This window comes from Neopelma chrysocephalum, unplaced genomic scaffold (genome assembly GCF_003984885.1).
Source record: "Neopelma chrysocephalum unplaced genomic scaffold, ASM398488v2 Primary Assembly neopelma1_105, whole genome shotgun sequence".
NCBI classification, from domain to species: domain Eukaryota; kingdom Metazoa; phylum Chordata; class Aves; order Passeriformes; family Pipridae; genus Neopelma; species Neopelma chrysocephalum.
This window is the reverse complement of record NW_020897769.1, coordinates 1253806-1281263: the sequence shown is the minus strand read 5'-3', so window position 1 is coordinate 1281263 and position 27458 is coordinate 1253806. Positions and strand designations below refer to the sequence as shown.

General features: G+C 52.5%; 1 protein-coding gene across 1 annotated transcript in view; it reads left to right on the top strand.

Annotated features, from left to right (window-relative positions):
* Positions 1-12308: 12308 nt before the first annotated feature.
* LOC113973709 (exocyst complex component 1-like) overlaps positions 12309-27458 on the top strand; it is a 26930-nt gene continuing 11780 nt past the window's right edge. The window contains exons 1-7 of the mRNA XM_027696159.1: positions 12309-12390; positions 13603-13784; positions 15055-15173; positions 19261-19420; positions 20348-20541; positions 24264-24491; positions 25798-25930. Coding sequence (XP_027551960.1) covers positions 13661-13784; positions 15055-15173; positions 19261-19420; positions 20348-20541; positions 24264-24491; positions 25798-25930 — 958 coding nt within the window. The 5' untranslated portion in view covers positions 12309-12390; positions 13603-13660. The remainder of the gene's footprint in view (positions 12391-13602; positions 13785-15054; positions 15174-19260; positions 19421-20347; positions 20542-24263; positions 24492-25797; positions 25931-27458) is intronic.

Below are 27458 nucleotides of genomic sequence, written 5' to 3'. Positions count from 1 at the left end.
CTTGGAGGCTGCCAGGCAGGGACTGCAAGCCTGGCACAGGGACAGAGCTCTGGGAACTGCTGGGAGAAGCAGGAGAGCTTTCTGAATAGACACTTCAGCCTTTAAAAGTTGCCAGGACAGAGGAAGGATCAGGAATCATAGAGCCCTTGGATTGGAAGGGACTTCTAAGAACATCTTGTCCCAACCCCCTGCCACGGGCAGGGACACCTTCCACTTAGGAATGTGATTCACTCCCACAGTGTACCAGTGCTGTACCAGTGCCAGGACAAGCCACTGAGTTCAGAGCCTGCCCTGAGTGACAAAATGGCATTTTACATGTGCCTGACATTTCCAAGGGTGTTTGTCTACCACCGATCGATGGTGAGGGACAGGAACTGATTAGAGGCTCTCAAGGAGTTGCTTTTAAGCAGAAAATCTGCTCCTGGCTGATACCCTGCCAGCTCCTTCCAAGTTCAGCCTGGCCTTCAGATCTGATCCTGCCTAGCTCCTCCATCTCCTGCCAGGAGGGTTTGGAAGTGGGGAAAGGAATCATTTTTGGGGGGAATGTGCTATAATTTCACGCCCCTCTGTTTTCCCCTGGCCCAAGGGGAGCCTTGGACAAGCACACAGGGAACATGGATTGGGGCAGCGTTCTTGGCCATGAGGGATGCAAAGACCCTGTGGCTTTCATGGCTTTCATTCTCCAACAACTCCAACAGTGAGCTTGGGTTTGTCCCTGGATGAGTCTTGTCCGAGGATCTACAGCATCTCCCCCAGGCAGGTTGTGCTCACTTCCTTCTCCCAAGTAACAAGTGACAGGACAAGAGGAAACAGCCCCAAATTGTGCCACAGAAGGGTTAGGTTGGATATGAGGGAAAATCCCTTCGTGGAAAGGGCTGTCCAGCCCTGGCACAGGCTGGAGTTCCCATCCCTGGGGGGATTTAAAAGCTGCATGGATGTGGCACTTGGGACATGGGTTAGTGGTGGCCTTGGCAGGGCTGGGGAACGGTTGGATCTGGAGTCATCATTTCAATCTATACGCAGTGTCAGGGAGCAAAACCAGCTGAATTCCAGCTGGTCACTCCCTCTGTGATTTCCCCCTGACAGTAAACCTCAGTTTTTACAGTCCCAGTTTAGCCTGTGTCACAATTCTCTCGCTCTCCCCCTCCTAGACATAATTTAATTCAATTAATCTGATCATCTGCACAACCTATCAGCAAAAGAAATCTTAATAACTGACTCAATGTACTGAATTAATGGATATTTATTAGTATTCATTACATTCATCACCATCTGACAGGGCTGGAACTGTGGAAACATGGGGGGGAAAGAGTGATAACCCTCTTTCCAGCTTAGAACTCCTGTTGGATCAAACCTTTATCTCATCCCAAATGTGCCATACAAAGCTCCATCTGCTGTGAAATCCAGGTGGGGACACACACACACACACACACACACACACACACAAAGGACCATAAATGGCTTGAGAGAGGCTTGCAGTGAGTTTTGGGGTCAGCTGGGGCCACAAGTGCCCGATTTGTCTGTGCTTTGCAGGCTCTTCAGCAGAGCCATTACCAGGAAAAAGCTTTTACAAACATGTTTTGCTGTTGGTTTTCATTTTGGCTTTGAAGTGGTTCCTACATCTGAGGTCACTTATTACCACCAACCCCAGGTCGAGGTGCAAAGGTTGGGTTTTTTCTTTATATTCTTCTTAATCAGCCTTTAAAAATTATTCTCCCACTGCCACAGAGCCAAAGGCAGAAGAAAACCCCAAACCTCCCAACCCTTCCTGTGCTTCAACCCCTGGGCAATGCCTCCTCCTATGGGTGGCTGTGGTAATTTCCAGCAGGAAGGGTTTGGTGCAGCACAGGCTCCCGAAGTCCAGACCACTTATACAATCCCTAAAAATCAGGGGAAAAGGGTAAACTTAACGCAGCTCTGACACAGAGTTCCCCATGGCACAGCTGCACTGCTTTGTGGCTGTGAGGAAATAAATAATGCTGGTTGGATCAGGATAAATACTGCCCAAAGTGGCCTCGGAGGTGGCTGAGCCCTGCCCTGTGTTTTCCAGGCTGTAGATCCCAGGGACCTGTGTTGTCTGGGATCAGCTGCTTCTGCTGATCTTAGCAGTGTTTTACCTTTAGGCAGCTCCTGGTTTGGGGTGGGCAGGGAGCAGGGGCTGGGCCTGATGGGGATGTTTCCTTCGCTGTCCTGTTTGGGAATGTTTATTACCTCTGGAATGAGTGTCTACTGAAGCATCCCAAGGGGTGAGCTGGGATTTATCATGGAATCACAGAATGGTTTTGGTTGGGAGGGACCTTAAAACCCATCCAGTCCCACCCCCTGCCATGGGCAGGGACACCTTCCACTAGCCCAGGTTGCTCCAGCCTGGCCTTGGACACTTCCAGGGCTGGGGCAGCCACAGCTTCTCTGCCCAACCTGTGCCAGGGCCTCCCCACCCTCACTGGTAAAAAATTCCTCCTAATATCCAATTTAAACCTGGTTTCTTTCAGTTTAAGACCACCCCCCTTGACCCTCCCTGCAAGGACACAGAGACTCATCTCACCCCAGCCCATCCTCTGTTTGAACTCACCCTCTTCCCACCAAAAGCTCAGCTCACCCCTCTTATTAAAGTGCCACTTCAGAGCTGCTTTACAAGTGGATTTACCTCGAATTGGAGGTGAAAGCATTTATTCCCTGGCTTCTCCCGTTTCCATAGAGAGCACAGTGCCAGCAGTGGTTGTGACACTGCTCCAACAGGTGACTCACACTTTGCCCTCACTTTACCCTGCTGGTGCTCAGCTCACCCTGATGCCCTACACGATGCCATGGCAATGCCTGGCAACCACCACACAGGCAGGGCTGGAAAAATCCACTACAAACAACCATGGGGTTCCACGTTCTCCATCAAAAAAAGGCCAAAGAGTTTTCCAGACACAGGTCAGCAACCTCTTTTGCTCTTGCAAGCCAGGAGGTGGGGTCACCAAGGGGGGTGACTGAGCACTTTCTCAAAGATTCCTCAAATATAAGAGATTCTTTACATATATATGTACATAAATACATGTAAAAATGGATATTGAAATGTTGTGAGAGATAAATATTCCTTATATAAGCTTTCCTTAGATATAGGGAAGATGATTTTTACAACAAAGGTGGGAAAACACTGGCCCAGGTTGCCCAGAGAAGCTGTGGCTGCCCCAGCCCTGGAAGCATCCAAGGCCAGGTTGGAGCAACCTGGGCTAGTGGAAGGTGTCCATGCCCATGGCAGGGGATGAGACTGGATGAAATTTAAGGTCCCTCCCAATCCAAACCATTCCATGATTCCATGGACAGGTGAGGGAGGGCTCAGGAGACAGACACCCAACCCCAGCATCTTGCCTGCATCCCCCACTCCACAGCTTGGACCAGAAATAATGTTTTGCTATTTTCTTATTACTTCCCTCCTCCTGAGCATCAGGAATGTCACTCGGGCAGAAGCAAGTTGATGCTCCCAATATTTCCAGGAGGCTGAGGAGCAGCACGGTTGATCTCACCCCTCTCCAGAGGAACGCACCAGGCACGGGGCCAAAAGCACAGCAGCTGTTGAGGCCACAAACCCGTGCCTAAGAAAGCATAAAAAAGTGCTGAATGGACAGCAAATGGGAGGCAGGAATTTCAGGAAGCTCTCTGTAATTGCCCTGCAGCACATCTGGCTGGGACACACGGCTTTACCCTCCCTCCTCGCTTTGCTCGGGGTCTGGCTCCTCACTCACCCTGCTCAGGGTGAGCTCTTGTCTCCTCTCACCCACCTCGAAGTCACATTCACCTCCCTCACAAACACAGAACCGTGGAATGATTGGGGTTGGAAGAGCCCTTCAAAGCCCACCCAGTCCCAACCCCTGCCATGGGCAGGAACACCTTCCCCTAGCCCAGGGCGCTCAGAGCCCCACCCAGTCCTGCTGTCTGCACTGAGGCAGAAGCCAAGAGATTTTGGAGTTTTTCCACCCACAAAACGTGAGACCTTCCCAGCCTTCATTCTTTGAGGTGAACCAGGCCTGGCACTGACCTGCACCTCGCTCTTCCCCAGGGGTGTGACTCCTTGTCACATCCGAGGGACCACGGGGGGCAGGGGCTGCTCTGGACTGGTCCTTCCTCTCCCAGCTTCATCCAGACGTCCCTCAAACCTGCTGCTCCAACAAAAAGGTTTTGGTGCCCAGGACTCAATATTTCCTTGGAAAACTCCCAGGCACCTCAGAAAATGGACTGGGGCCGCAGGACTCTCCCCCTCCTCCTCTCTCATCCTTTACCCTTCATTACCTCTCCCCTCACAAAGCTCATCCCTTGCTGCCAATAAAGGCACCACATCCCACCCACAGCCATGCCCGTGGCAGTGACTGGATTTAGCCAGGGCACAGGAGCCAGCCTGGCACAGAGGTGACACAGTTTGTTGCCCTCTGGCCCTGCCCAGACCTGCTGCCAGCACACAGCAAACCAGCCCCTGTCAGAGCTGAATGTTCCCGAACCACTCCGTGGAGGAAACGCTGAATTTTTCATGTGCCTGGTGAGCAATGAAACTCATTTTCCCCTTAAGTAGGTTTAAAGGTGGCTGTTGTTTTTCCGGGCAGCTGCTGTGCAAAAGGAGGGATGGTTTGGCTGGGAAGCACCCTGGGTGGTGTCTGTGTGAAAGGAGAAACAGGAAAATGCAGCAGGAATGGGAAGGGGGTTGGCAAAAAGGAGCTGGCAGGGAAGGACTTGTGTAGGACCTGCATGTCCTGCAGATCCAGAGCATCCCTGTGACCCCACAACTCACCCCAGAGCTGCTGTTGGCATCAGGTACATATTGAGAGTGTGTTTAAACAGTGGGAGCTCTGCAAGGGGGGAAGGTGTGAGGCTGAAAATGCTTTTGGTGCCACAGAACGACATGAGGAGCTCATGGGAGAAGGGTCCATGGCAGCTGTGCCATGTGGAGAGGTGTTACCTACTTAGGGAGCCCTTAAACCAGAACCCCAGCGTGGATTTGCTTTGGCTGGACTCTTTTCTCACCCTACTCCTTTGCATTTTTTAGGGCAGGTGGCCCTGGCCAGTGTGGGAGACTGGGCTGGGAATGTGGACACTCCTTCCCAGCTGAGGTCCCAGTCTTTGCAGGGGAAGAGGGTCCTCTGGGCTGGGCAGGGCTGGTGGGACTCACATCCCTGAGCTGTGGTGGCTTCAGTTTAAACTCCTCTGGTGCAACATTGCTCCTGGTGCCTCTCAGGGGTGAGTTTGGCTCCATGAGTGTTACACTCATGACAGGTTAAGCAGGGGCTGCTTTTCCTGCAGAAGACACATCCTCCATGGTGGGGTTGAGGTGCCATGTGCTCACAGGCCACTGAGGAGCTTGTCCTCGAGGCTGCAGCTCCCTGGAGGGATAGAAAGCTCAGCTTTAAATCCACCTTCTTTGGATCAGCCCCTTCAAAGGGCATTTTCAGAAGAGAAGACTGAGGGGAGACCTCATTGGGATCTTCAACATCCTTGTGAGGGGAGCGGAGGGGCAGCTCCAACTTCTGCTCTGTGACCAGTGACAAGACCTGAGGATTGGCTGGAGCTGTGTCAGGGCAGGGTCAGGTTGGATCTCAGGCAAAGGTTCTTCCCCCAGAGGCTGGTTGGGCACTGACCAGGCTCCCCAGGGCAGTGGGCACAGCCCCAAGGCTGCCAGAGCTCCAGGAATGTTTGGACAATGCTCTGAGGGATGGGGGGGGATTGTTGGGGTGCAGGGCCAGGGGTTGGACTCACAGAATCCCAGAATATGCTGAGCTGGAAGGGATCCACAGGGATCATTGAGTCCAACCCTCATCCCTGCACAGGCCCATCCCTGTGCCCCAGAGGATCATCCAAACCCTCCTGGAGCTCTGGCAGCCTTGGTGCTGTGCCCACTGCCCTGGGGAGCCTGGTCAGTGCCCAACCAGCCTCTGGGGGAAGAACCTTTCCCTGAGATCCAACCTGACCCTGCCCTGACACAGCTCCAGCCATTCCCTGGCTGCTGTCCCTGCTCCCCCCAGAGCAGAACTCAGTCCCTGCCCCTCCCCTGCCCCTCCCCAGGAAGTTGGAGCTGCAGTGAGATCTCCCCTCAGTCTCCTCTCAGACTCAATGACCCTCGTGGGTCCCTTCCAACTCAGGATATTCCATGATTCCATGAGCAGGGCAGGTGTTCCATCTCTGCAGCTGCAGGTTTGGCAGTTGGATGGGCAGTTTCACTTCCAAAGGGTTGTTGCCCAGCAGGATGTTGGCATCCCCCCCTGTGCCCAGCCCTGGGCTCTGGGTGAGCACCCAGACACTACTTCAGGGCATCGTGTGTCATGGAAGGGGCTCAAAGCTGCCTCAGGGATGAAGGCACACACAAAGCGGATCCCCCACTGCCCCTGAGGACCTCCTGCAGGTCCTGGGAGACATTCAGCACCCATGAGATGGTCCCAGAGAGGGGTGACAATTTTTTGCGCCTGCTGGAGGTCGCTGGGGTGGGGAAGGAACCTCTCAGTGTGTGCCAGGGATGCACAGAGCGTTGGGCTCATCCCTGCCCTGAGATCTCCAGCCCTCTATTGGACTCCCTGGGGTTTGTTGTTTGTGTTTACTCAAGCAGAAAAAAGCGAAAAGAGAAAGTGAGGCCATAAACTAAAGACAATCTATAGCTGTGACACAGCACTGACTGTGCTGGACGGAAACCAGGAGCAAAGGGAAGCCGAGGGGAATAAGGCAGCAGGAATTAACAGGGATGTCTGGAGCCCCAGGAGCAGGCAGAGCCTTTTGGTGTTTCCCAGCACCCTCTAGTGGGATCTCGGCTCTGCCACATCCCCCCAAAACCACAAGGCAGGGGGAGGATGAGGGTGTGCAGCCCTTCCACCCACCACTGACTCGGGGTTCACTCAGGGGCCATCAAGGGCTGCTCACCCTGGAAGGTGAAGGTCCTTCAGCACTAGGGCCTTGTCCAGAGGTGGGGGTTGTGCTGGAGATGCCCACGGGCTGGGCTGTGGATCACACAGCAGGAACCTTCTCCCCACAGGAGTCCCTCATGTCCTCACTGCCTCTGCTCCCCCTGAGAGGGTCAGTGGAGCCAAAGAGCAGGTCAGAGCACCCCAAGATGCTCTGGGGGCTGAAAGAGCCCCACCCCAGCATCCAGGATGGAGCCAGGACTAACCCTCCAGGCAGAGCAGGGGGTTAACCACGTGGCCTGCAGGGTGGCACATCCCAAATTCTGCAGCTTCCCTGGGCCTTTCTGGCTGCAACGCAAGAAAGCTGCAGGAATGGAAAATCATCCTCCAGGAATTTACCATTAAAGGGCATAGAATCCCAGAATGGTTTGGGTTGGAAGGGACCTTTATAGATCATCCCATTCCATCCCACCCCTTGCCATGCCAGGGACGCCTCCCACTAGAGCAGGTTGCTCCAAGCTCTGTCCAGCTTGTCCTTGGAGACTTCCAGGGATGGACTGGGTAGTGCTGGGTGCTGTGCTACCACTACACTTCCCTGTTTTCCTGCCTAGACATGGATGTGATCCTCCAGAGAAGAAGCTGCCCATGCCAGGATCATGCCCACGGATCCCAACCCTCCTGGGTTACCTTGAGGTACCTTCCCATCAGTTTTCTCAAACTGTGGAGCTGTTTGTCTGACTCGAATCCTGAGGCAGCGAGTTCCCCAGGGCAATTCTGTGTGACCTAAAAAGATGTTGCCTTGTGTGTTTTAATGCTTTTCCTCTTCATTCACAGAGTGGTTTTTTGTTCCCTCCCTGCAGCGCTGCCACAGCCTCCAACAAATAACTCCCGGGGATTTTATGGGATAGAGAGAACAGAACAAACGGCCTCTCCTAAAATATTTCCTATATTCCATAAATCTTGATTATGCTGCTATATCCTTCCCTGACATATACAACTGCTCTGAACCCAGATAAAAATGCTGCTTTGGTGCGTTTTTGCTTTTAACCCTAAATGTGGGAAAGATGAGAGGGCAAAGATTTGCTTTGCTGGGTCTGGACACCCGTTATCCCACTGGGAGGATCTCGGGGAGCAGGGATGGAATAAGAGCAAGACAGGGTCATGCCCCATTCATCTCTGTGTTGTTGGACTGAGGGGGAAGCTGGTTCATGACCTGATTTCCTATTTCTAGCTGGCTGCAGGCTGTGACTCCACAGCAAGGACTGCCAGGAATCCACCACGAGTTTGGGCTTCCTTACAGCCCTGCTCCCAATCCAGAGTCTGGAGAGATCAGCAGAGAAGTTGCAGAGTTTGTAAATCTGAGAATGTCTGAGGAAGTTAATGGGGGCCCTGGCACTGACCCCAGTTTGAGCTCTTGGAGTCACATTTTATCTCATAGAATTATGAAATGGTTTGGGGTTGGGAAGGGACCTTAAGTGTCATCTATTTCCACCCCTTGCTGGCTCAGAGTTTTCTGCAGTGTGGTTTCACCCAGAAGAGCCTGGAAGGGCTCATTTCTCATCTTCCTACTTGTTTTCCCAGCTTCTCCCCAGAAAATGGAGAGGGAGCATCTTCAACCCCAAACTCAGGTCAGTGCCAGCCCTGCCCAGCTGTGAATGGGGAGGGAAGGGGGCAATAAATCAGCTTTTTGTTGATCCAGTGCCTGGATTTGTCTTGGTGTTCAGGAAAGCAACCAGAGAGCTAAAGACAAACAGCCCCCTTGATTTCCCAGTGAGATGAAGCAGAGCAAGAGAGTTTTCATGAAAAATGAAAGAAGAGCAGGAGAGTGGAAGGAGCAGTGAAGATGAAGCTCAGTGAGTTATCTGGGGCATGCAAGAAAACCAGCAGCCCAGCAAAAATGTGAGAGGAGAGCACAGGAGGTGAGAGTGGGGGAGTAAAAGGGAGGCTTTATGATTTATTAATCACTCTGGTTTACATCAAAATAGCCTTGTCTGGCTCAGGAGATGGGTGGCCACCCAGGCCTGGCTGTGCCAGGGAGTCACCAAAGTCACCACAGGCCATCAGGGCAGGACAAAGGCCGGCAGGGAGGTGACAAAGAGCTCGTTTCAGACCATGGACTCACCATGTGCCAGGGCTTGTCCACACAACTTAGAAGTGCCCACACACATGACCATCCCCAGCAGCTTCACGGCACAAGGAAGCGATGAAAAATCTTGTTCAAAATCACTTGGGAGGTCTGGGATGTTCTGGGATCCAAAGTCACCCTCCTGTGCGGCAGGGAAGGTCCCTCCTGGCACAGGGATGGGAGCCAGGGATGCTGCAGCACGTCCTCCTGTCCTCATGTGTTTAGTTTGCTCCCTCTCTCTTCCAAATCTGTAGAGAATCATGGAATGGTTTGGGTTTGAAGAGACCTTAAAGCTCATCTGCTTCCAACCCAGCCTTCCACTATCCCAGGTTGCTCCAACCTGGCCTTGGACACTTCCAGGGATCCAGAGGTAGCCACAGCTTCTCTGGGCAACCTGGGCCCAAGAATTCCTTCCCAGTATCCCACCTAAATTTCCCCTCTTTCAGAGAGAAGGACAGCTAGAGAAGCAGGACAGCTACTGACTTTTAGTTCTGCAAAGCTCAGAAAGTCCAGCTCTGCAGCTGCCTCTGTAATTTTAATTCCTCCTGCCCCATGTCTGTGCTTTGCCAGAGGATTTTGGGGCTATCTCTGCTCCTGGTGTTGGGATTCACTCCTGGAGCCTCAGCCAGATGTGGCCTGGGGCACATGGACAAAGCTCTGGAGCAGTGATGGGATGCAGGAGCAGCATCAGACACTGCTGGTGTTGCAGCTGCAAAGGGCTTGTTGAAGAAATTAGGGATGTGAAGCTCTTGGAATGATGATGGTTTGGTCCTGGGGGGAGGAAAGGAAAGACGGGAGGAGTCATCAAGTCAATATTTTGTTCAGCTCTCATCTTTCCTTGACATCAGCTCTCATCCATCATCATCACATCAAAGGTGGTGTTGTAGCACTCTGTGCTTCCCCCTCTTTCCCTGGGAAGGGGGAAGATGGGATTGGGACCCCCTGTTCGTGTTTGGAGCAGTGCTGTCCCTGCATATCCGGCCATCTAATGATCCAGAGCAGGTCCCTCCTAAGAAGTCCTGGTTGCCACCTCTTTTTTAGGGGCAATGGCAGGATCCAGCCATTAAACATCAAAATAGTAGGATATTGTGGGAATGCAAAGTGTTTAAGAACCAAGAATGAGATTCCATGACAACAAGTCCCTGCAGCAGAAAACCGAAGAGCTTCAATCCTCCGTGGTGCCCTGCAGCAAAACCAGCTTTGTGTTCCCTGGCTGGGGAGGAAGAGGAAAGGAAACCCCTGTAGGTTGTTAATCTTGGCCAGGGAACGGCCATCAGACACCCCACACTGTGCCTGGCTTTGATTTCTCCAGCCTGAACACTGAAATAATCCAGTTATTCCTGCACTTGGAGCTGGGTGGGAAAATTAATGCAGGGCACACTTGTATTTCCCTTCTCTTTCAGAGCTCATTTCCACCTGCAATTTCCTCGTTTCTCTTTGCATGAAAGCTGCTCAAAACACCCCCTGGATTTTTTTAAAACACCCCTGTATCGATTCCTTAGGATTATGAGTTTGCAGCAATAGAGATTAATTGCTCATTTGCATCCCTCTTACAGCTGCTGCATCCTGATGCAGACGAGGGCAGGGAAAGGCTTTTGCGAGGTTTGCTTGGGGGTTTTGGGGGGTTGTTTTTCCTTCCCCAGCTCTCCCAAAGGCTGGATGTACCCTCTGCTTGAAATAAAAGCTTTGATTTCTCCGTGCCTCCCCCAGCCATGAGGCCCAAGGGAAATAATCCAAGGGAATGATGTGTCTGGGTGCTGGTGCTGAGACTGCATAGCTGCTGAGCAGCTTCCCTGAGCTCCTGGGGCTGCCAGAAATCCTGGAGTAACTCCTTCTTTCCTGCTTGATGCCAGAATTCTTCTTTTAGCCAAGCAGGATGGGCTTAAAGACCCTTCCCTGCTCCCAGTGGAGTTGAGACTTGTGTAGCAGGCTGGTGTCCGGGTGAGTTCCTTTCCATGCAAGGATATTCCCCTGTGCTCCCTGGAATGCCAGTGGGGGGAGAGGAAAGTCCTCTCCACCAGACAGGAGAGGTAAAGAAGGCTGAATTTATGGAAATAATATAAAATTGAATAAGAATGGAAGCCCTGGGACAGCATGTCCACTGCTGATGCAGTCCTGCTGCGTGCTGGGGTGGGATTTTTGTCTCTTCCATGATGCTTGTCCCATCTTTGGACAAGGGATGGAGTGACAGGACAAGGGGAATGGCTTCAAACAGCAGGGTGGGATGGGATATTGGGAAGGAATTCTTGGCTGGGAGGGTGGGGAGGCCCTGGCACAGGTTGCCCAGAGAAGCTGTGGCTGCCCCATCCCTGGAAGTGTCCAAGGCCAGGTTGGAGCGACCTGGACTAGCAGAAGGTGTCCCTGCCCATGAAACAAGATGAGTTGCAAGGTCTTTTCCCACCCAGGCCATTCCATGATTCTCTGATTCACCCTCTGGAGTGCCCGTGATGTCCTTGAGGCCCACAAATGAGATGAGTTGTTTTTCCAGGGCACCAACCACGGCAGGGGCATCAGAACAGCTTTGCCTGGGCTGGTGTGGAACAGCCCGTGGGCATCACCAACCCCACCCTGGCAGGGTCCTGGGACCCTTTGCTGAAGGAGGAGGGCTGGGGAGACACGAGCTCTTGAGAGGCTTCAGCTCTTTTTAACCAAACAAGGAGGAAATGGGGGGTGATATTACCTTGATTTTGACTTTTTTCAATAAATCACAGAGGAATTAGAGGGTGATTTTACCTTGATTTTGACTCTTTTTAATGAAACAAACAGGAAATGGAGGGTGAGGATTTTGGCTCTCTTTAACCAAACAAGGAGGAAATGGAGGGTGATTTTGACTCTCCTTAATGAAACAAAGAAGAAATGGGGGTGATTTTACAGTGATTTTGACTCTTTTTAACCAAACAAAGAGGAAATGGGGGTGATTTTACCCTGATATTAACTCTTTTTAAGCAAACAAGGAGGAAATGGGGGGTGATTTTACCTTGATTTTGACTCTTTCTTAGCAAGCAAAGAGGAAATGGGGGTGATTTTACCTTGATTTTGACTCTTTTTAATGAAACGAAGAGGAAATGGGGGGTGATTTTACCATGATTTTGACTCTTTTTGACCAAACAAAGAGGAAATTTGGGGGTGATTTCATCTTGCTTTGCTTTTACCCCTCTCTCCAGCCCCGAGGCTCATCTTGCCCATGTTGCACCCGGTCCTTGCCACTGCACCGGGGATTTCCTGCCCTGACCTCGCAGCCCCACTCAGGTTCTCCAGGCTTCCTGTTTGTCTCTCGAAGCTTTCATTTCACAGCAAACCATTTCCTGGCCCGAGGCTCCTCGCACTGAAGTCCCTCCGTTTCTCCTGGGCCGGTAAAGCCTTCGCTGGCTCTTCCTTGTCTTCCTCGCTGTCAGCTCTTGGGTGGGTGATGGGCACCTCTGGGAGAACTTCAGGAAGGTTTCACTGACATTCTGAAGTCGTGCAGGTTGTCTGGAGGAAATGGGGAGTGAGGCAGCTCTGCTGCAGAGCAGCTTTTCAATTACAGCCCCGGTGAGTGTTGTGCTCTCTGCATTAACTTCTCCAGCGGCACTGAGCCCTCTATTACTCCGGCTTTCAATCATTTCCCTGGAGCTGTTTGTTGCTCAAGTGCTGTTACAAATGAATTAATGGATTCAAAAATGGGGTGTGGGGCTGCCATCCCACCTGCCTCTGGATGGGAATGCCATTAGAGAGGATGAAAAGCTGACAGGGATGGAGAAACCAAGATAACCTGGTGAGGGACTTCAGTCAAAGGGATGTTGTGGTGACAGAAAAGTTTCAGCAGTAAATTTCCTTTTTTTTTTGGGTCACAGGCATGGCAGAATTCTTTTAGTAATTGTAGATGTGATTTCAAGCTCGTTAACTGTGTGGCTGAGCTCAAACCCCATCACTGTGGGAGGGAGCTGGGGAGGGTTCATTGGTTTCAGTAAAATTCAATAGGAGCAAATTTCTCTTCCAAAACATTCCAAGGGCCTGTTCTGAATGTTGTTATTTTCCTACAGCCCCGTATTTTTATTTATCCCTAATTCTCACCTTTTATTTGTAGCCACTTTGCTACTTTCCCTCCCCACCTGGCTCAGAGGCTGGGAAGTAACTGCTGGTTGTTTCTAGATGTTTCTCCAGGACCTACAGGATGTGGACTGCCAAGAACCCTGCTAGTGCTGGGTCTGACTTACAGGGGTGACACCTCTCCAGGACAGGGCAGTGGTGCTGGAAGTAGATGATCTTTAAGGTACCTTCCAACCCAACTTCCTAGACAGGCCTAAGAGTCACAGAATCCCAGGATGGTTTGGGTTGGAAGGACCTTAAAGCCCATCCAGTCCCACCCCCTGCCATGGGCAGGGACACCTTCCACTGTCCCAGGTTGCTCCAAGCCCCATCCAACCTGGCCTTGGACACTTCCAGGGATGGGCAGCCACAGCTTCTCTGGGCAACCTGTGCCAGGGCCTCCCCACCCTCCCAGGGAGGAATTCCTTCCCAAAATCTCATCCAGCTCTGGTAGTTTGAAGCCATTCCTGTCCCTCCAGGCCCTTGGCCAAAGCTGGGGCAGCACAGCTCCTCTGGATGCCCTCCCCAGCCTGGTCGTGTTTGCAGGAGGTCACCACGAGCAGCAGCACCCTCAGCCACGCTGCCCTGGTGCTCTGGTCCCACCATGGCTTCTCTTTGGAGCTTGCTGGAAAAGGACCTGTTCAACCCTCAGAAGAAGAGGCTGCTGGAAACCATCCGGGTCTGGAAAACAGGGAAGAAGAAGAAGATGTCCATCCTCTGTGTTGTGGGTGAGAACCCCGAGGGGAAGGGGGTGGGAGACAGAAACCCAGGAAGGTTTCTTTCTGTCATAGTTTGGTCTCTGATGGCTGTTTTCCTGCCCTGGGAGAAGAGGTAGAATCCCTGTTGGGAATGCTGTGTTTTAAGATTAAACGAAGGAAACCTACATCCCGAGAAGGAGCCGTGTCATGTCAGTGTGTCAGTCAAGAACTGGCAACAGAAGCACACTGATGAGCTGGAGGTGGCTGGGAAGAGCACGATTTGCTCCCTCCAGGAATGTAAGAGGGTTTTTTTAGGTCATTTGCATCAATTCTGTCATTAGAGGTCAGCAACAAGCCGTTCTAACCCGACCCAGCGCTGCAGCCTCGCTCTGTCCGTGGGTTTGGTGAGAGCTTTAACATTCCAGGAGGACAGAGTTGTTTGATCAGGAGCCAAAGGAGCAAATCCTTCGGGATATTTGCCATCTCCTTCGGTCTCTGCTTTTCTAGTTGCTCCATCACTCCTGAGAAGTTGTTAGTGTAGATTTCTTTTTTTTTACAAATTTGCAGGGGAGAGACTTTCCTGCCGATGAGTTTCTAGACAGTGTAGTCACCTGCAACATCGATTTCCCAAAATCTTAACCAGAGTGTTTGACCCAAATGAAGTCCTTCAGCTCCCTCTGTAGCCAGTGGAGGGCAGGAGGAATATCCCCAGCATGTGGCATCTTAAACAAACGAGTTGCCCCTGGAACTGGCTGGCTCAGATTTCTGGAGATATCAAACTCAGATGGAAAATCAAAATGTTAATGGCCAGAAGATAATTCCGTGAGCACTTCCCAGCTGAACCAAGAGGTGTCTGACAGCTGATTGTCACAGGAATTGATTTTGGGTGGGATATATTAGTGTGGATGTCAGTCAAACAGCTCAGTGCTTTTGGACCCCGTTGTAGGGCCAGAAATATGGTACAAAACTACCATAAACCTTATTGCACTTGGGCACCCTGGTCCTGTTGCATTTGGATCCTGCTGAAATCTGACTTGTGCCATTCCAATGGCCTGGTTTAAAACTCTTGGGAATGGTTGGGAATCCCTCCATAGACTTCCAAATGCTCCGGATTAGACCCCAGAGAGCACTTCCCCTCTGTAAATACTCAATGAAAAGCCACCGTAGCCTCTCTCCATTTGACCACAAGGGCAAATCAGTGTCTGTGGGTCTGTCTGTGCCTGTATCCCCCCCCCCTTGAACTGCTGTCCTGGGCTGAGAGTGATGTTTTGGGTTGGTTTTTCCCTGTTCTCCTCCCCAGTGGACACCTGGAGGCCGGTGCAGCCGTGCCTGGTGCAGGTCAGGGCGGAGCCGCTCCGGACAAGGCGCTGGTGGCCTCTGGCAGAGCTCAGGCTGGTGGATGGCAAGAGCCTCCAGCAGGTAGGACTGGCTTTCCTTCTGTGGCAAAGAAATGTGAGGATCCATCAGGGAATCCAGGCCAGAATCCACCAGGGAATCCAGGTCAGGATCTGTTGGGAAATTCGGGTCCTCTGGTGCTCAGCCCAGGAGGAGCAGTGGGGTGTGGGAGCTTTCCCACACAGTGCTGCCCCAGCCTGGCTGACTCAAATTTTGAGGAAAAACCCACCATTTCAAACAATTCCAAGCCCTCTGCCCTCCCTCGGAGCTGTTTCCTGGAGCATGGGGAGCTGAGGTCCCTCCCTGGATGGTTCCTCCATCCTGCATCAGTGCTTTTGGGCTGTCGTTTCCCTAAGCCCTTCCAGGGACATGCTGAGGCTGGAGGGATTTCTGTCCCTCCTGAGTCATCCAGCTCTAAGTTAGGGAATGTCAGGCTGGCCAAATACTTGATTTGGTCAAACACTTGACCACGGCTTGGTGTTGTTCCATCAAAGGTTGGACTTGATGGTCCTAGAGTTCTTCTCCAGCCTTAACGATTCCGTGATTCCACGTTGCTGCATGGACACAGCTTCCATCAAATCCAGTGGACAGGCTTATTCCCCAGGCACGGGACCTCCTGGAGCTCTTTGCAGCAGCCCTCAGAGACTGGAGAGATGGGCTGCAAAGCTCTCCTCTTGTCTTGTCATGGTTTGGGTTGGAAGGACCTTAAAACTCATCCAGTCCCACCCCCCACCATGGGCAGGGACACCTCCTGCTATTCCAGGTGGCTCCAAGCCCCGTCCAACCTGGCCTTGGACACTTCCAGGGCTGGGGCAGCCACAGCTTCCCTGGGCAACCTGTGCCAGGGCCTCCCCACCCTGGTGAGGTGCACTGGCAGGACACAGCCAGGCCCATCTGTTGGTCCATGTTGACAAAGCTTCTTGAGAGACATTTGCAAGGGGTATTTACAGATTAGATGGAGGCATTTGCTGAAAAGAAGGATTATGGAGGGCTGGCATCTGTGCCTTCAGGGTGACATTAAGGTTTTAGGGCAAGACAGCACGGACAAGATATTCCCTTTCTGCTGCTGGGGCTGGCAGAGGGTCGTTAAAAGTCATTATAATTAGTTTTTTTATTAATGGGAATGTTCCAGGGGCTTTGGCAACACGCCTGGAGTTTCACAAGCACAGAAATAAATGAGGAAAGGAGCAGCTTTCTAGTTCTACAGCCAGGACAAATAAAGTACATCTGCACAGCGTGTCTGGAAGGAAAATCAAACCCAATGCAGCTTTGCAGGGCATCTTGATCCTGTGGGCAGAACTGGTATCTCCCTGACAGCTCTCCTTGGTATCTCCAGAGCTGGTATCTCCTTGTCTCACACTCTCCTGTACACGAGGAGATAGGTGCTCTCACCAGCCTGAGCTCCCAACTGCTTTGGCTCCTGAGGAATTCAGATTAGAATTCAGACACTTCCAGGATTTTCAGCCTTTTTCCCTTCCATTTGCCATCCCCGTGAGGTTAACTCTAGCTGAAAGGATTTTTGAACCCTCTCCTGCTGGGAGGCAAATAGAGAACTTGGTTCTCCTGGTGGCAAAAACCTCCGGATACCTCTCATCCTGCATTCCTGACACATCCTCCTGGTTGTGCCGTGTCTGTCCTTCAGATTACAGAGCTCTTTGCCCTTGCAGATGTATTTTTGGATTGCAGTCACCTCCCCTTTTAACCTTCCCTCTGGCAGGCTGAGGGCTGATCTCCCAGTCCCCTTCACTGGTGACTGGTGACAGCACAAGGGGGATTGGTTTTAAAGTGACAGAGGGCAGGTTTAGATGGGATAGTGGGAAGGAATTCTTCCCTGGGAGGCTGGGGAGGCCCTGGCACAGGTTGCCCAGAGAAGCTGTGGCTGCTCCTGGATCCCTGGGAGTGTCCAAGGCCAGGTTGAAAGGAGCTCTGAGCAACATGGGAGAGTGGAAGGTGTCCCTGTTCACAGGGTGGAATGGGATGTGCTTTAAAGTCCTTTTAGATGCTCTTTAAGGTCTCTTTCCAACCCAAATGATCCTATCAATCTATGACTCCCTGACTTCTCTCTTCCCTGGAGCCTCTTCCAGGCTGAACTTCTCTTTCTTGAATGTGGAAAGCCAGAATTGTTCCCTCTCATTCCTAAAATAGGATCCACTCACCAGCTGAAATCAAAAGAAGAGTTTCCCTGACACCAGCCAACACTGACACTGCAAGTGCAGCCATGCCTAAAGCTACAGCTCCCCTGCCCAAACCAGTCTGAATATTGATGAGGGGATTCATTAATGCCTCTCTGCTTTAATAGCTCCTCACAAGGCACTGTTATAACCCTGTGGACTGTCAGTTCCTCCCCCAGACACCCTTGCTCTGCTCCAGCCCTGTGAAGCAACGTGGGGGTTTGATGGATTAATTCAAGGTGTCTTGGAAACGACCCATAATGTGTTGTAGGACTCAGACACTCCCTGCCTGTGATGATGCTCAGTGCCAATAATTGTAAGTTTAAGGCTTCTGAGTTCTCCAGAAGGATCAGGCTGTGCTGCAGAGCTCATGGGATGGTGCAGGGAGGACTTTCCTGCCGTGGGATATTCTGAATTCAGCAAACCCCATTATTCTTTCCACTTATCTAGCGGAAAAAACCAAGTCTCCTGTGGCTGGAGTTCCCCCTCCATGAGACAACATCCTTTGGGCATGGGTAGATGTAAACATATTGACATTTCTAGGGATGAAAACAACTTGGGAAATGCTTTTCCCTCCCAGTCCACGCTCCTGTTCTCTCAGGTGACCTTCCCTGCAGGGTGATGGCAGGTGAAGCACGAGGGACACCACACTGCTGCCACGGGGATTTCAGGGCTGGGCTGGTGGAAACCTGGTCCTGGGCTTCCTCTGGGTGTTCCCAGCCTCAGAGTGAAGAGGGGTTTTGAGATTTCAGCTGGGCCAAAAATAAGCCCTGCGGAAGGAAAAGCAGCATCCGGGGAGAAAGAAAAACGGGAGAAAAATGAAATAGAGCTGGAAGGAGATTAAAAAGTAGAAGAGAAACTGGTAGAAAAAAACAACAGCGAAGGAACGTGTTGTTCTCAGACTTCACTTCCCTGTGAGGGTGGGGAGGCCCTGGCACAGGTTGCCCAGAAAATCTGTGGCTGCCCCATCCCTGGAAATGTCCAAGGCCAGGTTGGAGCAACCTGGGACAGTGGAAAGAGTCCCTGCCCATGGCAGGGGGTGGGATGAGGTGAGCTTTTTATAGGGATGAAAACAACTTGGGAAATGCCATGGGTGCTTTTTTTCCCCCAGTCCCTGCTCCCATTATCTCAGGTGACCTTCCCTGCCAGGAGATGGGGCTGCAGGGTGATGCCAGGGGAAGCACGAGTGACACCACGCTGCTGCCACAGGGATTTGAGCCTGTGGAAAGCTGTTCCTGGGCTTCCTCTGAGTGTTCCCAACCTCTGAGTGAAGAGAGGTTTGAGATTTTGAGGATTGCAGAGGGAATGTCTGCAGTGGGGGCTGGGTGGGTGCTGGACTCAGCCCAAATTTCCGACTCCAGCTGCTCACACTGTCTCACTCAGCACATCATTGCACCACAGAGCTCATTGCCACGGGATGCTGGAGGTGCCAACGCTCTGAATAAGTTCCAAAAACCACCAGAGGAAACCAGGGACAGCAGGTCCTTCAAGGGCTGTTAAACACAGGACTGTGGATCCAACCTCCAGCTCAGTGAGCTGCTGGATCACGGGCTGCTGGAGGCTGCGAGGGAATCCTTACGGCACCATAACTCTGGGCTTGCCCTTTGAATGCTTTTTATCCCAAACATCTGCCACTGGCCACTGTCAAAACTCATCATCCATCCCCCAAAACCGCAGTGGAAGGTGAAGGGCTTTATCTCATCTGGAAATAAATGAGTGTGATGGGTCAGGACTGGCTGACTGCTGGGGCTGAGCCACTCTGGGTGTCCCAGTGTCCCCTCCCGTGGCCAGAACTGCTGTTCATCCTTCCTTCTCAGTGCTCTGATCATGAGAATTTGCCAAGTGCTGTGAACACACTTCTCAAACGTGCTGCAAACCTGTGCTGGGTGTCCCTGGTGTGGCCAGTGGTGGCTAATTGCTGGTGGTAATTAACCATCTAGGCCAGCCTGGACTTTGACCTGCAGTTTGACAAGGTGTACAAGTGGACCACCAGCAGCTTTGAGGAGAAGAAGACCTTTCTCAGGTGCCTGTGGAAGCTGAGCCACCGGTTCCTGGGCAGAGGTGTCACCTTTGTGAACGTCCCCTCATGTGCACTGGAAGGTAAATCATTCCCTGGGCACATTCACAGGGGCTTTTGGCATCATCACCCAGAGGTGAAGACACTTCAAACAGTGGGTGTGGATGGTGGGAGAGGGGGAGGGGGGTGCCAGGGAGAGGGAATCAGTGAGGAGGATCCGTGTTTGGAGCATCTGGAGGCGCAGGCACCTGACTTTTCCAGTGGCCACGGTGACACAGTGCCAGGCTGGGAAGAAAAATAGACAGTTTATCTTATTTTCAGAGCTCCTCTCTGCACCCTGGGCTGGGGAGGGGAGTAAAGTGTTGGTGATGCCAGGGCAGGGGTGACTGCCTGGCTGGTGACATCCCCCCACCAAGAAATAAAGATGTGTGTGGATATAGAAATAGATTTTACTTCACAACACATGATTATCAGTGTATTTCCTAGAATCACGGAAGGGCTGGGGTTGGAAGGGACCTTAAGGACCATGGAGTTCCAACCCCCTTCCACTATCCCAGGTTCCTCCAACCTGGCCTTGGACACTTCCAGGGATGGGGCAGCCACAGGTTCTCCTGGAAACCTGTGCCAGGGCCTCCCCACCCTCGTGGTGAAAACCTTCTTCCTTGTATCTAATTCAAATCTAAGTCTCTTCACCTCTGAAACTCGTCTCAGCTTTGTAGGACGTATCAAAATGTCCCAGCACCCAATCCCAGAGAGGTGAGCAATTGAAAACCCAACCAGAGCTCCAGTTAAATTCCAGATGTGTGTTTTGTCCCTCTCACGAAGCTGAGCCTTTATCCCACACCCACCTTCCTTTGCTTTGACCTTGTTCTGAGTGGGCAGAGGCTGAGCCCAGTGAGCTCCTGTCACTTGGAGCCAGCAGGACCTCATTTTAGCAGGGGTGATAAAACAACAGGTTTATTGTCACTCCAAGGCTCTGGCCATCTCCACATCTCCTCCTGCCCACACAGGCATGCCAAGACCCCAAGAAGACAGGAAGGACCCCGAGGAGGCTGAGAGCCGGGAGGGGCTCAGCTGCTACCAGGAGATGACTCCAAAGGAAGCCGCCGATGTGCTGAAGGTGCTGGAGGAGCACGAGCCCCTCGTGAGCAACTCCGTGGCCTTTGCAGAGCAGCTGAGCAGGGAGCTCCACGTGCTGGATGAGGTAGAGGGGCCAAGGGGGGCACCCATGTGGAAAGGAGGTGCTGGGCACGTAGAGACCGAACAGCTGGGGAGCAGCAGCTCCTTCCTTTGCCGGGAAAACTTGATCAGGCAGGAATTTCTGGAAGCAGTGTTGGCTAAGGGTCTAACTGTGGGACACAGGGGTGTGGGGGGCTCTGGGGCTGGCTGAGGGACGTGGGTGAGACTGGGAAGGGAAGGGCCAAAAATGAGCCCTGCAGAAGGAAAAGGAGCATTTGGGGAGAATGGGAGAAAATGAAATAGAGCTGGAAGGAGATTTAAAAAGCAAAAGACTAAAGGGGTCCAAGAGAGCTGGAGAGAGACTTTGGACGAGGGTCTGCAGGGACAGGACAAGGGGGAATGGCTTCCCACTGCCAGAGGGCAGGGTTAGATGGGATATTGGGAAGGAATTCTTCCCTGTGAGGGTGGGGAGGCCCTGGCACAGGCTGCCCAGAGAAGCTGTGGCTGCCCCATCCCTGGAAGTGTCCAAGGCCAGGTTGGAGCAACCTGGGCTAGTGGAAGGTGTCCCTGCCCATGGCAGTGGGTGGAAAGGGATGATCTTTGAGGCCCTTCCAACCCAAACCATTCTGGAATTGTGTGACTAGTGGGCTTTATTGACTCCATGTGAGTTTTACTGCATTTCCGCAGAGGAAAACAACTTAACTTTTGAGTGCTGGAGCCAAAAAAAAAAAAAAAGAGATAAATGCTTCAAGCATTTATCTTATGCTAAAATACCTGGTGCTGGGATTTTATGGGGAGGGAACCAAAGAGAAAAAAGAAAAAAAAAAAAACCAAGCCAAAGGAAATATCCTAAAGCACACTGGAAACCACAAGCCCTAACTCCAAACTCCTTGAGCTCCAGTGTTTGCTGTATTCCCAATATATGACTAACTACAGTTGGAAATTTAGCAGTTAATCTGGAAGACCAAACTCCTGAGGTCTGTTCCTGCCAGCTCCTGGCAAGTCCTACAGGCACTTTGTGACTGTTTCCCAGTAAAATACCCTGTGAGAGCAACCAATACATCTCTATTAAGTTATTTGAGATGAAAGCAGCTGTTGAATACATTATTTTAATGCCTCCTAATGAAAAAAATGTGATTTATCTCTAACAGAAATTAATCAATGAGACGTTTCTATTTCTGAGGCTTAATCTGCAATATTAAGTGTTATTAATACCAGCAAGTTGGACTGGCACATGCATCTATTTAAATGCTTTTCCCCACATCCCAGTGATGACACCTTGGCCTCCTCTCTCCATATTAATCACCCACCTCATCTGGGGCTCTCAAAACTCACCGCAGCGACAGCCAGAGAGTTCTTCTCTGCTCCAGGGGGAAGGATGGCACTGATTTGTACATTGCTATTCCTGTGTAATTCCAGGATCCCAGCACCTGGGGAACCACAGGCAGCTCCCAGCAGCTCTGCAGCTGGAGTATATTACTTTTCCAGGAGCAGGGATCCTCTGGAGAGCTCCTTCCACCAGCACTGCCCTGTCGGTGACACCAGCGATGCTTCGCTCGGGGCAACCCCCCGTGGGGCCGTGAAGCCCTAATAGGACCATGTGAAGGCAGGGCAGGGACAGACCTGGGGGAGGTTTATGGCTCTGAGTTAAGAACATTTAATACAATCTGAAGTTCTGGGCAGAGCTGGGGGCCCTGGGGATTGCTGGAAAGCAGCAGTCCAGGAGTGGGGCCGGGCTGGGGAGGCTGGTTGGGAACGTTTGCGGAGCATCCTTGGTGCTTTTGGAGCTGAGGTCTGTGCGTTGGACAGGCTGGGAGAGCTGGGGGTGTTCCCCTGGAGAAGGGAAGGCTCCAGGGAGAGCTGAGAGCCCCTTCCAGTGCCTAAAGGAGCTCCAGGAGAGCTGGAGAGGGACTGGGGACAAGGGATGGAGGGAGCGGACAAGGGGGAACGGCTTTAAACTGACGGAGAGTGAGATGGGATGTTGGGAAGGAATTGTTGGCTGTGAGGGTGGGGAGGCCCTGGCACAGGTTGGGCAGAGAAGCTGTGGCTGCCCCATCCCTGGAAGTGTCCAAGGCCAGGTTGGACAGGGCTTGGAACAACCTGGGCTGGTGGAAGGTGTCCCTGCCTATGGCAGGGGGTGGGACTGGATGGGCTTTAAGGTTCCTTCCAACCCAAACCATTCCATTATTCTATGAAATATCGTGGGATGGACACTCAGGTCCTCAGGGGACTTCGTCACTTGTGGAGATTGAGAGAGGGGGAATTTAGGCTGGATATACAGAAGAAATCCTTCCCTGTGAGGGTGGGGAGGCCCTGGCACAGGTTGGGCAGAGAAACTGTGGCTGCCCCAGCCCTGGAAGTGTCCAAGGTGAGGCTGGACAGGGCTTGGAGCAACCTGGGCTGGTGGAAGGTGTCCCTGCCCATGGCAGGGGGTGGAACTGGATGGGCTTTTAGGTCCCTTCCAACCTAAAGCCTTTTTCTAGAGCTGGAGCTTCCAGCTCATCTCCATCCTGACAGCAGTGCAGGTGGAGCTTGGAAAAAGTCCTTAACACAAGGATTGGAGATGCCCAACATGGACTGTGCTTCCAGACACATCCCTAACCCAGAGCACAGGGTCTGTCCAAGCCACAACAACCCAACTTGGGTTGTCATGAGGCTTCTCTTTGCTCTCCTTCACTTCTCTCCCTCCCCTCAGCGAGCTGAGCACAGGGCAGGCTGGGGGGGTGCAGCTGCTTCTGATGTTCTTTTTCATTTAATGAAAAAGACATCAGAAAATTGAATTATCAGAGCAGACAAACCTCTTTAACAGCTTTATTAACGGAGAGAAAAGCAGCAACCTGGAAAGCTCAGGCCTGCCAGGCCCGTGCCTATGGATTGTTTTCTTTCCTGGGACACGGGCCCTGCCAAGGATACAATTAGGGTTTGGAAGTGTCGGATCTTTTGCAGAGCTTGTCAGCAGCAATTAACACGCCCGGGGATCTCCACCACCCGTCCAAACAAGCTCCTGAGCAATTTGCCTCCTTAGGCAAATTGTGCCTCCAGGTCATGTCTCATGCATGATTTAATTGTTATTAATTGCCCTGCCAGAGCAGCTCGGCTGGGAGACAGCCTGGCAGTGCCCTGAGCTGTGCTAAATGGGCTGAGACAGGCCCTTGGCAGGGCCATGGGGGGCAGAGATGTGTTGGAGACACCCCCTCACACCTGGGGTGTTTTCCTACAAGGAGGCCCTGGCACAGGTTGCCCAGAGAAGCTGTGGCTGCCCCAGCCCTGGAAGTGTCCAAGGCCAGGTTGGAGCAATCTGGGCTAGTGGGAGGTGTCCCTGCCCATGGCAGGGGGTGGGACTGGATGGGCTTTAAGGTTCCTTCCCACCCAAACCATTCCATGATTCTATGAAATATCGTGGGATGGACACTCAGGTCCTCCGAGGACTTCATCACTTGTGGAGGCTAAGGGGGAATTTAGGCTGGATATACAGAAGAAATCCTTCCCTGTGAGGGTGGGGAGGCCCTGGCACAGGTTGCCCAGAGAAGCTGTGGCTGCCCCGTCCCTGGAAGTGTCCAAGGCCAGGCTGGACAGGGCTTGGAGCAACCTGGGCTAGTGGGAGGTGACCCTGCCCACGGCAGGGGGTGGGATGGGCTGGGCTTTAAGGTCCTTCCAACCCAAACCGTTCCAGATTCTCTGATTTGACTCTGAGCTGAGTCCATCAGTCCCTTCTAAGCCCTGGATCCCTCTGTTCTCCATCCCCAGGCCAACCTCCGGGCCATCATCTCCTCGGAGCAGCAGGTGACACAGCTGATGAGCTCCATTGACGAGGCCCTGGCAGAGGTGGCCAGGGTGGAGGAGACCCTGCAGGTCTATGATGAGCTCCTGGGAAGTGTGAAGCAGCAGATGGACCACATCCACCGGGAAAACTCCCTGCTGCACCGCATCGTCTCCAACAGGAGCAAATTGATGGATGAGCTCCTGTTCCTCACGGTGCGTGGATCTGTGGAGACAGTTCCCATTGGATCTGTTAGAAAACAACTTTCAGTGACCTCAAACACTGAAAACTGGGATTTGTCTGCAAAGATTAAGGAGCTTCTCTGGCCTAGAGATGAGGGACTGTGTTGTCTTGATGGACACACGGCCGGGATGGACTCCAGGGGATGTGCAGTCCCCTCACCACCACAGGGGTCTCTCAAAGTCCTTTTCCTGGGCAGGATTAGTAATGACAAAGCCAAATGATAGTTGAACAGCCAGTAATCATTACCTGGGAATGCACAAGCACAGCAAATAATGAGCAATTAGAGGCAGAACTTGCAGCACCCAGCCCTGGTCCAACTTGCTCCCACCAGCACTGATAACCCCACGGGGAGAAGGGATTTGGAGTGTCCTGAGGCAAACAGAATCACAGGATCAATGAGGTTGGAAAAGACCTCTGAGATCATCGAGTCCAACCTTTGATCAAACCCCACCTTGTCACCCAGACCATGGCACTGATGCCACATCCAGTCTGTCCTTAAACTCCTCCAGGGATGGTGGCTCCACTACCTCCCTGGGCAGCCCATTCCAGTGGCTGAGCACTCTCTCTGTGAAGAACTTCTTCCTGAAAAAAAACTATACATCTACCACGGGAAAGCATTCCAGGGACTCCCTGCTACCCTGTTTGTCCAGGGACCCTATTGATTCTCTTCCCACTTCCCACTGTTGGGAGTTTCCCCATTCCCTTTCTCTCGCTTTCCCTTATTTCCCTACTCTAGAAGGCGATGTGTCCATTCAGTGTGTGCCACCAGCTGTGGCCTTTGTGCCACCAGCCCAGCCCAGCCCAGCCCAGCCCCTGCTGGGGGGTGAGGACCTTTCCCCTGCGGTACCAGGGGATGGCACAGCCACTAGAAAGACTCCCAAGGACCTCTTGGAATATGGGAAAGCAAGTTATTTACAAACATACCACACCATAAATGCACCCCAGTTCCACAGCTTACGGTGACCTCTGGGCCACTGACCTTCTCATTTCTCGAGCTGCAGCACCATGAGCTTTTCCTTTCTCCTCCCCACCACCTTGCTGCCAGTAGTGATCCCGAAAGTTCCAGCCCTTTGGAAGTTCAGGCTGAGGTTTGCCAGGGTGTCCTTGGCCACCACTGCAGTTGTTGCTGTGCAGAATTTTGGGTTGGGAGGGGATGGAGCAGCGTGGACCTCCTGAGGCAGCTGAGGGGAGCACTTGGCTGTTTCCAGCCAGCAGCTTTCCATGTGGGATGACAACCTGGCTGTGCTTGTACCTGCTCTCTTCTGGCTTTGTTTTCAGACCCGCCTGGACCTCAGCAAGGAGCACTGGGATGTCCTGAGCCGGGCAGATCTTTCCAGCCCTGCCGGAGTGAGATCCTGCAGTGCTGCAGCAGAGGCTTTGTCTGCCTGCATGAACACCCCCCTCCAGCCTGGTGAGTGGAGAGCAGGGACATGCCCAACCTGTGCTGCACTCCCTGCACCATTCCAGCTTCCCTGAGCCGCTGATGCCGGAGGGGATGTTCCCAGGAATCAGCTCCCGGGATCACTGAGCAGCTCTGCGGGCTGCCTGGAAAAAGCAGGAAAGAAAGAGAAGGTTTGGATTTGGGAAGCTCAGCAGCAGCAGAACACACCCGGGGGCACCTGGGGGGGCAAGTTCAGAGCTACGAAATATTCCCCTGCAGCACATCCAGAGCTGGGAGCTGGGGAACAGGATTGGAGGGTGGGCTTTATTCTGGAGATCTTGGAATCCTGGAATGGTTTGGCTTGGAAGGGACCTTAAAGCCCATCTCATCCACCCCCTGCCATAGGCAGGAACACCTTCCACAGACCAGGTTGCTCCAACCTGGCCTTGGACACTTCCAGGGCTGGGGCAGCCACAGCTTCTCTGGGCAACCTGTGCCAGGGCCTCCCCACCCTCACAGGGAAGAATTCCTTCCCAATATTCCATCTATCCCTGCCCTCTGGCAGTGGGAAGCTATTCCCTGTGTCCTGTCCCTCCATCCCTCGTCCAAAGTCCCTCTCCAGCTCTCCCTGGAGCCTTCTCTTTTCCAGGTGAACCCCCCCCCCAGCTCTCCCAGCCCGAATTGACTCCATTCCTGGAGGAATCCAATTCCTGCTGTAAACAGCCAAGCTGGGCCATCCATGAACCACAGGCACCTCCTGCTGGGCTGGGAAACAGGTCCAGTTTCCATTAGAGTTGAGTCAAACTTCCGCCAAGCATCTCCCCAGTCCCTCTAAATACATGGATCTAGGGCAGCCCGGTGTGCCAGGGGTGTACAACAACCTCCTACAGCTCAGAGAGGGTGGTGGAAAGTCACATTTAGAAATTGTGGTCTCCTGGGGCAGCTCAGCTGTCTGTCCTCAAGCTTGGAAAAACAGTAATCCATTGGAGCAGCATGTGGGAGTTGTTGGAGACCTGCCGGTGTCCGGGGCCGTGCTCCTGGCATGAAATCCCGAGTTTTCCCTGTGGTGAGGCTGGGGGTGTGTCCTTGGCCGAGGTGGGACTGAGGGATGCTCTGCAATTTTAGGTTTTTTTGAGTTTCAGCTCCTTCCTGGGCTGGATTTCCTTGGGACTACAGCAAATCCTCTCCCCTTCGTTGGCTTTTGGGTGCTGGTATTTATGGCAGGATTTACTCCTGTCCTCTTCCCCAGGGTGTGAGTGTTGTGGGGCTGCAACCCACGGCTCATCCCCTCCAGGGCATGAGATCCTCTCTTCTTTCCCTCCAGTCCATGAGATCCTCTCTTTTTTTCCCTCCATACCATGATATCCTGTTTTTTATCCCTCCATACCATGATACCCTTTCTTTTTCCCTCCATTCCATAATATCCTCTCTTTTCACCCTCAATACCTTGATATCCTCTCTTTTTTCCCCTCCATTCCCTCATATCCTCTCCTTTATCCCTCCATTCCATGATATCCTCCTTTTCTCTCAATACCATGATATTCTCTCTTTTATCCCT